This window comes from Psittacula echo (genome assembly GCF_963264785.1).
Source record: "Psittacula echo genome assembly, chromosome: 2".
NCBI lineage: Eukaryota > Metazoa > Chordata > Aves > Psittaciformes > Psittacidae > Psittacula > Psittacula echo.
Genome location: NC_137737.1, coordinates 2,004,835 through 2,018,305, shown reverse-complemented (window position 1 = coordinate 2,018,305; position 13,471 = coordinate 2,004,835). Strand labels below are relative to the sequence as shown.

General features: G+C 44.9%; 1 protein-coding gene across 1 annotated transcript in view; it reads left to right on the top strand.

Annotated features, from left to right (window-relative positions):
* Positions 1 to 8,244: 8,244 nt before the first annotated feature.
* ELMO1 (engulfment and cell motility 1) overlaps positions 8,245 to 13,471 on the top strand; it is a gene marked incomplete at its 3' end in the record, with an annotated part of 224,602 nt that continues 219,375 nt past the window's right edge. Inside the window, exon 1 of the mRNA XM_080639645.1 lies at positions 8,245 to 8,382. Coding sequence (XP_080495771.1) covers positions 8,305 to 8,382 — 78 coding nt within the window. The 5' untranslated portion in view covers positions 8,245 to 8,304. The remainder of the gene's footprint in view (positions 8,383 to 13,471) is intronic.

The window sequence follows — 13,471 nt, the reverse complement described above, 5'->3', positions numbered from 1 at the left end:
CTCCTCTTTCTTTTGTCATCTTTGAAGAATGGTGTCAGTGCCTGAAGACAAAGGTTGATGTCTTCAAAACTTTCCTGTCCTCATTAGGCTCATAAGTGGTACCCAGTCTGTCTTTTGCTGTTTCTGTTACTTTGGGTGAGCATGATGAGCGCCAGGCTCTGCTCATTCCCTGTGGAGCATCAATGTGTGTCTCTTTTCCACAGTACTTTTCCTTGCAGAATGATTTCTGTAGAAAATACTTCTGTTGTCTCAACCTTCCACATCCTGCCTGTGCTGTCAGTTAGCTTGGTTACTTCCTTTAGCATTCATGCATCTCTGTTACCCTCTCTTCCTCCATTTGACTGCAGACTTCCTGACTGTGCCATTGGTTCCTTTGTATGTGTCATAAGTACTGATAGGGTAAAAAAATCTCTCTTTTTATGCCACTGGTTTATCTTGCTTCTAGTGGGAAGTTTAGGGTTTCTCCCAACATTGAGCTTATCTTGTATCTGTTATCTCCTTTGGGATATAGCCAGTCATCATTGGCTTGATTTGGCCCCTGCTGCAGTGAAGCAATGAAGTGTCATCATCTTGACTCAAGATCCTCTTTTCTGTGTCCCTTCTAGCCCCTGATTTATCCAAATGCCAGGAAAGTCTGAAGTACCCGAGCCAGATCATGCTGGAAAAGAAAACTGTGACCTTTTGGTATTTCTTTATTAGTTGAATTCTATTCAAGATTGCTTTCCAGAGCCACAGCACTTTGGATGAACTTTTTCAGTTTCTCTTTCTATTTTCAAATAGCCTCTAACAAATCCTCTCCATTTCCAATTACACCGGACTCCTTTGGAGTGCGTTGAGCTTAAGTATTAAAAAGCCACCTCCTTTTTCTCCCTCCCCAAAAGATTGCATCCATCCTTTTGAGCTGTAATATTTATCACTGCTTTATTTAATTGTTATTTCACAGTACCCATTTCTTTTTTCCTTTCTTCTCCCCTTCAACTTTCTTATTGCTGAAAGCATTTATTCTATCCTTACAGCCCTTTAAAAGCAGCAGCACCGCTGGCTGAAATTAAGGCTTCATCTTTCTCTCATTACTTCCCTCCTACCTCTCAGGTTATGTGGGACTAGCAGGAAAAGAAATTGGATTCAGCTGGATTTTAAGGGATATTTTCTGCTGCTTGCTTCAGTTTAGAAACATCTGGAGTACAGTCCAATGGCAAGAATCAACCCCACATGAAGCCACAAGCCCTGATAAACTGCATCAAGTTTAAGTGGATCGTGAAGTTTTATTCAGAGCAGTATTTGATGTTTTGTTTCTTTACTTGATACCTGCCATGGTCTTTAAATGTCACATTCTTGCAGGTACCCAGCGCCTCTGAAAAATCATGGGGTTTTGGAAGCCTTACCTCTTTGTTGGTGTGGTTTTGGCCTTTTGTATTGGTTTGGTTTGGTTTTGTCTGTGTTTGTCTTAATTTCTTGGAATAGTCTTGAATACACTTGAATACAGTGCTAGATTTCGGCACTCTCCTGATCTCTAGTGTGAAGAGCTCGGATATTGACATCTTTAGTAAACAGAGCATCTTCCTCTGCCTGGGTGGTGTATGAGTGTTGATTAAACTGCCACAAAGGTTCGGATACCTTCAATAATCAAACCCATGGTTTTAGTCCTCTCTCCTCTGAATTATAGACATGTAACTAAAAGTTCCTTGGTAGAAGGAGAGCAATCTTCCAAGAAGCGGGGGAGTTCCAGTTAAACAAGTACCTGGATTTTTTCTGCTATGCTTCAATATGTGCTTTAGAAGCAAGACCAGACAGCCTGCTTGCTTGAATTCTGAGTACATCCAGTCTGTTGGGTTTTCTTTCACCTCTCCTTTTCAAGCACCCTTTAAAGCCTTTTTTTCTCCCTAGTTTTGAAGAGTACTTTTTTGAAAGTGAGCCTGTCAATGATGGTGAAACCTCAGCCACATAAAATGCTTCCTAAAGAGAGGAACAAGATGACTGTGGAAAAGGTAAAATACTTGGAATGAAATTGTGAAGAGAGGTTGTAGGTATGTGAGACAGGAGAAAACCACACGAGTATTCACCATCTTTCCTGGGAGCCTCATCAGTGGGGAGAAAACTGTCCTGTTCTGTACGTTTCACACCCATGCTCCTACAATCTTCTCCAATACTAGGTTTCCAGGTGTTTGGAGAGGAAAAGTGATGTATGTAAACCTGAAGGGCCCAAAACTCATTTCTCATGATATTAAGTGGTGCATTCCCGGGCTAGTGAAGCACTGTTGATCAGCAGGTTGCAAGTTCAGCATCAAAGAAATGTTCCTGTTGGGAAGCTGATGGACCACACTGAACCGTGGAAGCCTATTGAATGGCGTCAGGTCTTCCTGCAGTGTGGGTGGCTGCTGCAGAGGGGGTAGCAGCCCCCTGGGTTGTCTGCTCACCCTTCTTTTCCATCGTGTGCTATAAAATAGCTCATAACTGCAGCAGAGCTTTAGCTTCCATTCGTGGCAAAGCATCTGGAAGTCTTTCCCATCCCTGGCAGTGTTCAAGGCCAGGGTGGACACAGGGGCTTGGAGCAAGCTGCTCCAGTGGAAGGTGTCCCTGCCCGTGGCAGGGGTTGGGACTGGATGAGCTTTAAGGTCCCTTCCAACCCAAACCAGGCTGGGATTCTGTGATCTGTAGGTCTTATTGACATGGGTCTGCTGGGCCTTTGGCTCCTGCCTATTTCAGTAGCGAATAGCACTGAATGCCTAACAAAAGGGAAAAAGGCAGCATGAGAGCCTTTTTCTGTACATCCACCCCCCGGCTTCTGTGCCCTGTTTCTCGCAGAGATGCTAGAGCATGTTTACAGCTCCTTACGGTGCGCTGTTCAGTCATGCAGTTTAACTCCAGAAATAACTCTCTTGGGGGACATTAATCCAGCGCTGGATTATCCTTCTAAAATGGTTAATCAGACTTGCTCCCCGAGGGACCTTCCAGCTGAACTTGCCACTTAAGTTTCTGTCTGCAGCAGCCGAGCGGAGGAAGCTGATGAGGTTTGACAAGAAGCGGTTCCTTACGTAAGGTCCCGAGTGCAGGGACCCGTGTGACTCCTCCTGCTGCCAGTCCCTGCCTGGTTGGCACCCGCTGTGTCCTGCCTTCTCCTGGCTCTTATTGCCCTCCCTTCCCTTCACCTTGTTTCACCTTGAAGGAATACCATGGGTGCAGGGGGTCTGTGCCAGCTCCAGGTGATTCCTGTGCGTGCTGCCTTTTGTCCAGGCGGGAGAAACACGCACTTTGTTCTGTTAAGTTCTCAAATGCACATGGCATTCATTCCCTCGGTTGCTTTCCGGTCATCAACTTCCTTTCTTGAGCTGTTCGTGGAATGACCTGGCCTGCTGGTTGGATATTACCTTTCTTCTGCAAAAGAAGAAATGAGCTGTTGCAGACTGCTGTTTTCATACACAACTAGAGATGCGAGTCGCATTAACTCCTCTTAGCCTGCATTTCTTTCTGCTGTCTGTAGAGTAGTAATAGAGTTTATTTATTGAGAGATGTGCTCTGATAGAATCACGGAGTGGTTTTGGTTGAAAGGAACCTTAAAGCTCATCCAGTTCCAATCCCCTGCCACGGGCAGGGACCCCTTCCACTGGAGCAGCTTGCTCCAAGCCCCTGTGTCCAACCTGGCCTTGAACACTGCCAGGGATGGGGCAGTCAAAACTTAGGCAGTGGAGCTGCTCTTGAGACCTCCCCTTCAGGAGCCTTCTCTTCTCCAGGCTGACCCAGCCCAGCTCTCTCAGCCTGGCTCCAGAGCAGAGCTGCTGCAGCCCTTGCAGCATCTCCATGGCCTCCTCTGCCCTCGCTCAAGCAGGTATAAGTTATTTAAGGTACTTTGAGATCCTTGCATGGCAAGTGCTGAGAAAACTGCAAAACAATTTTAAAAGAAAAGAGCTCTTTCTACAGAGATTTAATTTCATACATGAATAAAATCCTTTTTTTCCCACATGCAGCGCATAGATAGAAGGAGAAAATTCGTTATGTTTTACTGACACATGTGCTGAGTTAATCCTCAGAATCATGCTGGTAAATTGAGAGCTTGAGTGTCTGTGCCGATGCATTTTTGCATTACATGTAACATACTTTGATTTCCAACTTTAGTGTTTATTACTCTGGCTTAGTAGACCACTGGAAGCACTGCATGGCATGATTGAAGTGCAGAAATATCCTGTGTGTGGCCATAACAGTAACTCACAGAATTTGCACTTTAATGGGCTAATCTGCCCTAGCTCTGGAAAACCCTCTTGATGTAAGCAGAGTGTACTCAAGTGGTGGGGATGCTTTGGTTCTGGGGGGGTTTCCTTCAAGTGTGCTGCTGAGCATGGAAGTTGCTTAAACCTCCTCCAGCTTACAGCTGCGTTAGGGAAAATAAAGGGAAGCTGCCTTCCTTTTCCTCAGACCCCCTCCCCTCCACTTCATGCGCTCATGCCTGCACATGCATCCTGTTGCTTTCAGGTTCTGCCTTGAAAATGAATGTTGTAAAAATGAGTTGTAGAGCTGCTCTTGCATGTCAGTGTTGCTCCCATCCCACTGGGAGAGAGGAAAAGGAGTTGTTGCACTTGAGAAAACTCCATTACTAGGCCCTTTAGTGACTGATGTCCATATCCTTTTCATTGCTTGACTGCTGCTGGCATGACAAAAAGAAGCTGAGATCGGTTCTAGTTCTTCATTCACCTCATGAAAATTGCTTACTAAATTGGAAGCGTTTCACACCAGGGCTTGTGCCTTCCTTATTTCACTCGGCGGTGTCTAACACACTGTGTGCCACTGGAAGAAACAGTAGGTAATTTGTAATTGTCAGCACTGGAGAATGCAGAACTTGCTTTGCAGACCTAATTTTGTGATGACGGCTAAGCATCTGTTTTGACTTAAAGAGCCCCAGCTTGTTTCTGGCATTGCCACACAGGTAGAATGAAACTGAACTCTCTTTTGGATGCTGCACTGGATTCATGAGATTATAAACTAGGAAGAAAAAAGTCAGCACATTTGGCTAAGATGTCCACTGAGAAAGAGGAAGAAATGCAGTGATTATTTTATATAAGCTTTTCAGCATCCGGACCACGTTGATGTCTCTGAGTTGGTCTTCTCGTGGGAGAAGTGGAACTTACATCCATTTGTATTAGTTAAAGATCTGTCGCTTCGCTTTGTGTTTTAGGACTGTAAAAGCATACGTATATTAATAATTATAATTATGTAGGAGATCTGTGCTAGCCTGCATTAAAACTAGTCACATTGAAATTGTCTTCTGAACGCTGTGGCAGACTTCTCTTGTACTTTGCTTTGGAATGCAAATGCTTAGTTTCTATAGCTGAATTTGATTAACTTCTCATCAACTTTTCCTTGATTCTTCTTTCTTAAACCATTTGCTTTCCTCTGGTGTGATTCATTAGGACGCAGACTTCAATTCGCTGGTCACAGTGAGGGTTAATGCCCACATTTGATGTGAGAATGGAGGTCTTCTGCAAATATATTGCTGTGTAATGTTGTTTTGCTTTAGTAGTCATGGCCAGTGGTCGTGAATCAGCATTTTCTCTTCAGTGTTCATTGTGAGCTTTGGCACTGGCTAATCTCTATTGGGCTGTGAGTTACCTTCTCTCTGCCTGTCATGGTAAGAGGTGACAGTGCTCCGAATTGCTTCCCTGTCTTCCCAGTCAAAGAAAACATGCTTGACCATGAATCAGGTGGATTCTATGGTTTTATAGCTCTCCCTTCTCTATATATGGGTATGTGGCCTGGTTTTTATGAAAACTGTAGAAGAAACGTGATGGGGCGGTGAGGGAATAAAACTGTTGAAAATGAGGAGTTGCTCATTTGAAGTTATCCTCAGTCAAGTTTGTCTGGAAGGAGCTGCTGTTCTTTTTGTGTTGTGGCCAGTAAACCCAAGGGTCTGGCTGGGGATTCCAGTGCCCCTGGTGCCAGGGATGCAGGGAGAAGCCTGTCAATCTGGCACTGGGTCATCCAACTCCACTTAAGTGCTTAATACAAAGCGTTTAATACCAAAATGTCACTGAGGCTGAGACTACCAAGGACTGTGAGTATGGGAGCAAGAAGGTGCCAATGTCTCGTTTTCTTTTGGCTGTGGATTGAGGTGGATTAATGGCAGCTCATTGCTGCCAGCAGGCTTTACTTTTCTGCCCATCACAGTGTGCTGCCTCCGGGAAGCAGTTTGACTTGAACGTGGTAAAAACCGGATGACCAAAAGTCCCTTTGTTGCTGGTTAGTTGAGTCAGTGCAGGAAAGGGAGTGCCTGTGGGAGATGCCAACAGCGGGAGCGTGAGGTGTCCAGGGAGAAGGGGCAGGAGCTTTGCATCCACTCAGGCTCTGCGAGGGAGAAGAGGACCAAAAGTGAATGTCTTGACTACTGTTAATGACCAGCAAGCCGCTTGCGTGCTTTAAGTGTGTTTATTCCTTGTTGCTGTAACATCTACCAAATGTGGCTGTATCACTGAGATTTTAATCACGTTGTTTAGTCTTTCCAGGCGCTTCCTGTGATCCGGTCTTATTTATAGACCATCCATTGTCTTATTTACTGCCTTGCGCCTCACTTTGTGGTGACATGCAGTCCTGTCAGCATCACAACTGGCATTGTTGGAAGTAAATTGCTGGGGTGTTAAAGTTCATAAACTGCTTTTATAGCATGTGTTGAGAACCCCATGTGGAACGTAGCAGGACTTGCAAACATGGGGCACTGAGCCTTTTCAGAGCAGACCAGATGGGACACAGTAAAAGGGAAGGTAGAACCTTATACGGGAAGGCTGGACCAACTCATTTATACGTAGTATGAGATGAGGGCACGAAACTTCTTAATAAGGGGATGGTTTGGTGGTGGTGTTCATGCTGGTCCGAGTTCTGCAGTTGGAGAAGGGTTGTTAGACTGGGATAGTTGAAGCAGCAACAGAAGGTGGTCCGAGCCTTTTATTCTTTTTCCTGTACCTGTTGGTGGCTTTTGGATGCTTGGTGCATTCTGCCAGCCCATCTCTTGCTGCAGCTCTGTCAGGGGGTATCCGTGCATGCATATGTCCGTGCTTTCACCACTTCCTTCTCTTTTCTGCTAAGCAGAAGTGGGACTGCCCCCACTTTTGGGGGTTTCTGCAGCTTCTCTGGGTTTGTCACACATGCTGGGTCTCAGCAGAGGGAAACTGCTGTGCTTGGCATGGAGGACATGGCAGAGCAAGCAGGAGCATCCCGATCTGCAGCAGGGTGCGCAGGTTCTGTGTCTGAGATCTTCGCCTCTTGAGTGGCTGTCCTGCTGGGAGAGGGGTGAGGGGGGTTTGAGTGCAAGCCTGGAGAGGCTGGAAAACCCTTGTTGTTATTGAGGTTGTTTGTTCCTGTTGTTTGTGAGGTTACAAACTTTGATGAGCCAAAGGAGACAGAACTGAAATTCTGCCCAACTTGAGGGCTTGGTTCTTCCCCTTTCCTCTCCTTCCCCAGAATTCGCAGCCTGAGCTGTTTGACATGAGATCCTATTGATACTCATATCTGTTGACATTGATATTCATGTTCTTGCAGAACTATGATGCTTTATGTAGCTGATTCTGTCGTTACAAGTGCATACGATATCCTCGTGGTCTGAGATTTACCATAAAGAAGTATTTCTGTAGAGGTATCTCTGAACCCGTTAGGTGAGGATGTCTCTGTGTGTATATGTGGAAACGCTGTGTGTTCTGCCTTCTTCCTGACATCCTGGTTGCTATAGTGCAGTGATCTATTTGTGAACACCCAGAAGATCATTGCTATAGTTAAAAGAAACAGTGTTTCCTGGCCACAACTTCCTCAGCAATCTCTTCTCCTGGTTAAAGCACCAGGTTACAGCTTTAACCCATTCGGTCACCTTCCCTGGGACCCCAGCAGCCCCGTTGTAACAGGAGCTTCCTCCAGTTTGTTGCTTTTCCCCCACCAGCGTGTTTTAACAACATGTAAAAATAGTTTCTCTATTTAAATCTAATGCATGCCTGTTATTCACCGTACGTTCCAGCGCTTCAGCCATCTTTCCAGCAGACTGTCGAGCTGTGCAGCGTGGTGTGGTGCTGTGTCCTGTGCTTGCTTCTCTAAGATGTGCCGTCCTGCTCTTCCCCATCGACACACACATAGGTTCTCATGCACCTGCCCAGCCAGGCAAGCTGTAGGAGCCGAAGCGGCAGCGCTGGAGTTTGGGTCTGAACTGCTGGATTTTTGTTTTCCTTTATTTTTCATTCTTTGTATTTCCCCTTCTCCCTGCAGGTGTGAATGAGAGAACCTCGCTGCAGCATTTAGTATCCAGCGGTACTGGCTCCGAACAGCAGCAGCGTCGCAATGCCCCCTCCTGCTGATATAGTGAAGGTGGCAATTGAATGGCCAGGTGCCTTCCCCAAATTAATGGAAATAGATCAAGTAAGTGCCTGTGTTCGTGTGTGTTTGGCCGGCCTGCGTGTAAATAAGTTCTCCTCTGCTCCCATCTCTGCTTTTATCTGTACTTAGATGCACATGTGTGTGTTTGGGTGCTTGTGTGGTTTCTACAAGGGGTGCAGCCCTTTTCCTCTCTTACTGCTTAATGGTTTTGATGTGTTTCACTGTTGAGGTTTTTTCTTTGCTTGTTCTTTTAAACCAGCTGCATCAAGAAGGCATTTACTGCCTGTGTGACCCACTTAACACTTCTGTGCCTGTGTTCAGCTGCAGAACTGTGGGGATGTTGTTACCTCTGGGTGGAAGGTCTTAGCATTTTTAGTCGGTGCTTTGTGTTTGGGGTAGGGTCATCCCAAATGGATGCAGCAAGTGCAGGTTTTAGAACTTAAGCAGTGGTGCGCTGTGAGCAGGAGGATGTTGCCTGCTCCATACATGAATAGCAGGGGTTGTCCTGTTTAGCTGGTTATTTCTAATGCAGTGGCCCTATGGATTGATTGCAGGCAGTGTATAGAAACTGTCAGATTCAAAATGATGAATTTAAGAGTGTTTGTAGGAAATCTGGGGTGTGTGGGGGGAGAGTTGGGGGGGAAACAAACCAAATCAAGTTACAGAAGTGCTGTGCTTTAGGTTCTGGACTTCTCTGAGATTGTTTCTGTGGCACATGCATCAATATTAAAAGCAACCTCATTAATATTAAACAGCTTACCCATAATGTTTTGAAATCATGCAGCATGTTACCTGTTCAGAATAATTATGAGTGCTGGAACTAGTATTCAGAGTTCAGGGAAGCATTTCATAACATGCTTAGACCCTAGCGTATGGGCGGACCGAGTACATTAGAAAGTTCTATTGGAGAGGAGAAAATATGAATTCATGCTGAAAATGTTCTACTGAAAGGGGATCCTCATTTCTTGGTGCAGTGCAATCGTTTCCTTTGGGTTAACCCTTTGGTGGCACCTGCCTAGGAAATTCCTGCGGGAACTCTGGAGAAACGTGGTGCTAGAGGTGGCTGGAATAAGAGCAGTGTGATTTGTAGGCACTCTGAAAGCCCCTTTAGAGCACAAGGCAGTTCCCAAGTGGTTGTTAGCACTTTGGAGTTTGATTTCCAGACCCGCCAAGCTTCTCCGTTTTCATTTGCTGCGTTATGTTCTTTAGTAAGCAGATATCTACAGATACAAATCTCCTGCCCTCTGCAATGAAGAATGTTTTACTCTTTTCCTTCTTATATAACAAATGTTAGGCGCTGTGCACACTGTGTTCGGAGAAAGATGCGTGTTAGTCACAATGAACAACAGCTTATCGCTCCCAAGTACAGCGGGTACAAACCTGAACAAATATTATGCAGTCTCCTTCCAAACAGCAGTAAAATAATACCAAAGTGATTGGGTTTACTTAACAAAATGTCTTTAAATAACTCTCAAAAAAACCCTTATCTGAAATATTAGCTTACTGCCCTGGAGCCTTGTTTTTAGCTTTATTAGATAAGATTTAGCAGGAGAAAAGAAAGATCAAAACTGACTTATATTGAGTAGATCTCTTCCAGCCCATCCTGACAAGTTGTCTGCAGGCTTCTTTCATGCCACTTTACAAGGAGGAGGAGGAGGAGGAGGGAGAGGGAAAGTAAAGTTGAAAGTGAGAAGGCTTAACAGCAGCCTGCACCTGATGTGGGGAAGAAGGGGGAATGAAGTTTGACAGCCTCATCCCTCACCTTTCTGACATGGAAAACCGTGACAAGAAAGGAAGATGGGAAAGAAACATCCCTTCCTAATAATACCTAATAATAAACCCCTGCACATTTGCCTTTTTCAGGGATGGGAGCAATGTGGGAATGAGCTCTGAAAACATGCAGGGTGATACATGCTTCAAAACACACAGCTCTGACTCTGGTTCACTTAATTGCTAACTTTTCCCCAATCTGTTCCCTTTAAAACATCTATTTAGTTGAAGAGCTGTAGTGGAGGAGATGATTCATCCCTCAGATGGCTAGCTGTTGGAGATGATAAAGGGGAAGAGGGAAAAGGAAGGCAGGCAAGAGAAATGACTTGCCCATTGACCAGACATTGCAGAGAGTGCCTGTCTCCCAGGTGGGAACTGCTCATTCAAGCACTATTTGACATATATTCATAAAATCCTAAGAACTTTGTCTTCCTGGGTTTTTCCCCCTTTCTGAGCCTTTACCAGCAAGAACTGAATTTAAAAGAACAGCACTGTGCTATTACTTTAAAAAGAACAACAGAAACCCCCTCACTGCAGCATGATGCAAGTTCTTCCAGGGTACTTGGGGCTATTCCAAATACTGAATTCCAAATACCATCGAAGAGATCAGGGGAAAATCTGGGTATTTATCTTCTAGCTTGCTTGCTGTATACACTGGGTCGCTATTTATATGCAGTTGCACAGTATCCCAGTTCACCTGCTCTGTTATGTGCATATTTTGTTTAGCAATGGAGAACGAAATAGCCTCGAAATGAGGAAATGTCATTGTGAAACCCCAGTGATAGACAGTGGTGTGCTGGAGAGCGCTGGGCCTGAAAAGGGCCTTATTTTCCCACCATATGTTATTAAACTTTACATTCAAAACTTCCCCTTTGGGTGCATGACTTGGGCCAACCTGGACTTCATGAGGTGCAGCTTTTTATAGTTGAGGCTTCCTGTGACGTTTGTCAGCCTGGGTTCATCAATGGCAGTTTTAACTTGAATCATACAGAAGGGTCTCACTCAGTTGAGAGGCTCTTTGCCTGCACAACTAGTACATAATTAAGTGCTTTTCAGAGCTGGCCTCTGTGCCTAACCTTCCCTCTCGTTCACTGACATGGACTGTTTGACATCAGGGTTTTACAACTGCTTTTTTCCTGGAAAGTTGCTTTAATGAAGGAGGGCAAAACTGCACCTTATTTACTGCCCTCCCTCTGTACCAGGTGGGGAGTAATTAAGCTGCAGTAAACTTAGCAACTGGCTGTTGCCTGCAGGCATTAAAACTGGTTTCTGTGCAAGCTCAAGTACTTTCCGCTTTCTCCTTGAGAGATGCGCTGGGCTGAATTCACTTGCTCTCTTCCAGAGTACTTGCGTGGGGTTGTGTTTTCATTTCCATCACTTTCCTCAATTCTAAACTTGGAAAATAGCCCCTACCCTCCCTCCCCCTGCAGAAATCCCTACTTGGCAATATTAGTGCTGTGGTCAGAATTAGTTGTTCAGGAAAAGATTTGAGGGTGACTTTAAGAGCGGAGGTCTAGTGATGATCTTCCACTTATAAGTCGTACTGTCATGTCAGGAGAGGAATGGGTTGGTGTTTGAATTTGCATTGGGATCTTATTGGGGAGTTTTGAGGGGTGCAGTATGGGAAAGAACTGATTGGTAGATGCCGACTGTTCACTTCTTCTCCCAGCCTTCTGGCTGATGATTCTGGAAGATGTTAACAGTAGAGCTGTGCTGGCTCTGTACACGTGAAGCAGGATGCTGGCTAGTTTGTCCTCTCCTCTCTATTTCTCCCAGGTATAGCCCATTTCGTAAGAGGATGTTATTTCTTGTGTTCAGCTGGAAATTTGCATGCGTTAATTTGTGCCCATTATGTATAACTCATCCTCAGCTATTGGGGTTTTTTTACAGCACAAATTATTTTAGGTAAGCCAGTGCTGGGTTAGGTTACCTGGATACTCTGGATTTACAGCTTCACCGTTCCTGCTGCAGGGGAAGCAGCTTCCAGGAGAGGCACAGGATGGGTATCAGGGGAATGGCTTTAAACTGAAAGAGGGTAGATTCAGAATAGACATTAGGAAGAAATTCTTCCCTGTGAGGGTGATGAGAGACTTGTCCAAGGCCAGGTTGGACACAGGGGCTTGGAGAAAGGTGCTCTAGTGGAAGATGTCCCTGCTCATTGCAGGGGTTGGAACTGGATGGGCTTTGAGATCCCTTCCAGTGCAAACCAGTCTGGGATTCTGTGAAATTTGGGTACAATAACTGGTTTGATCCCATTTAAATCCACTCTTGTGTATTAGAACAAGTTGTACTAACCCCAGATTTCTCTAAACTGTGGGATGAACTTGCTCACCGCTGGAAGGAAACACTGTTCCTACGAAAAGGAACAGTTTGTAATTAAACTTGGCCATGCAGTCTCTTCCTCCAGGTTTCCTTTTATCTATGAGATCATTAAATTTAGATTACATTAACAGATGTGAATCTTTGCATTAGCCAAAATAAAAAGGAAGGAAAGAGAAAAAAGCTGTTTTCTTTTCAAAGCACAAATCGGGTACAGTGGGCAGGATTTACAGGAACAATGGCAGATGACATATTTGTCATATTGGATGAGGCCAATTCATATTGGAGGAGCCATGGGCTGGTTTGCATTAATGCTTTCGCTAAGGTTTAGGTTCAGCCAGTAAGTTCATCATTTAAGAGCGCCTTTCAAGTTGTCTCTTCTCTTCTGCCAGGGTATGCTATAAATGTCCTTGTGTTGTCTTTTCTTCAGAGAGGTTGTCGTACTTCGCTGCACATGGGAAGGAAACCAGGAAGATTCTTTTAAAGGGAACTTGCAAACTGCTCTGGGTTTCAAACCTAAATCTGGACCCTTGGGGGTTGTTAAGTGATTTAGCTCAGTGTTTCTCAGACTGTGGGGAGAGATGGAGCTCAAAAGGGATTGTGAACTGCTTCATTAGAGGAAAGAAAGTGGCGCATCGCTTTTTAATGGAAGCAGAAATAGAGCCAGGAGACACTTGAGTGTCCCAGCGTTGCTGATCTCCAACATAAAGGAGAGTCAGGAAATACTGTTTTAGGGAAGGGATGAAACGCTTCAATCTCTCCTTGGGGTTTTTTTGGTGTTTGTTAAGGTTTTTATATGGGTTTATTTTCTGGCTCTGATTTTGTTATCCCCATATTGCTCACCGGAGCCTCGCCACTGGAGCCTGAGTTTTGCTTCCTGGTACTGAAGGTGAAGGCTGAACATGACTTTTAGATGTTGCATCCATAAAGTTTCTTAGGAAACAGTAGGAGTCTCATCTCTTCAAAGTGAGTTCTGCTGTGTCTGAAGGAAGTGTGTAAAGGTGAGATTCCTGGAGTTACGCACCAATGGTTTAATTACAAG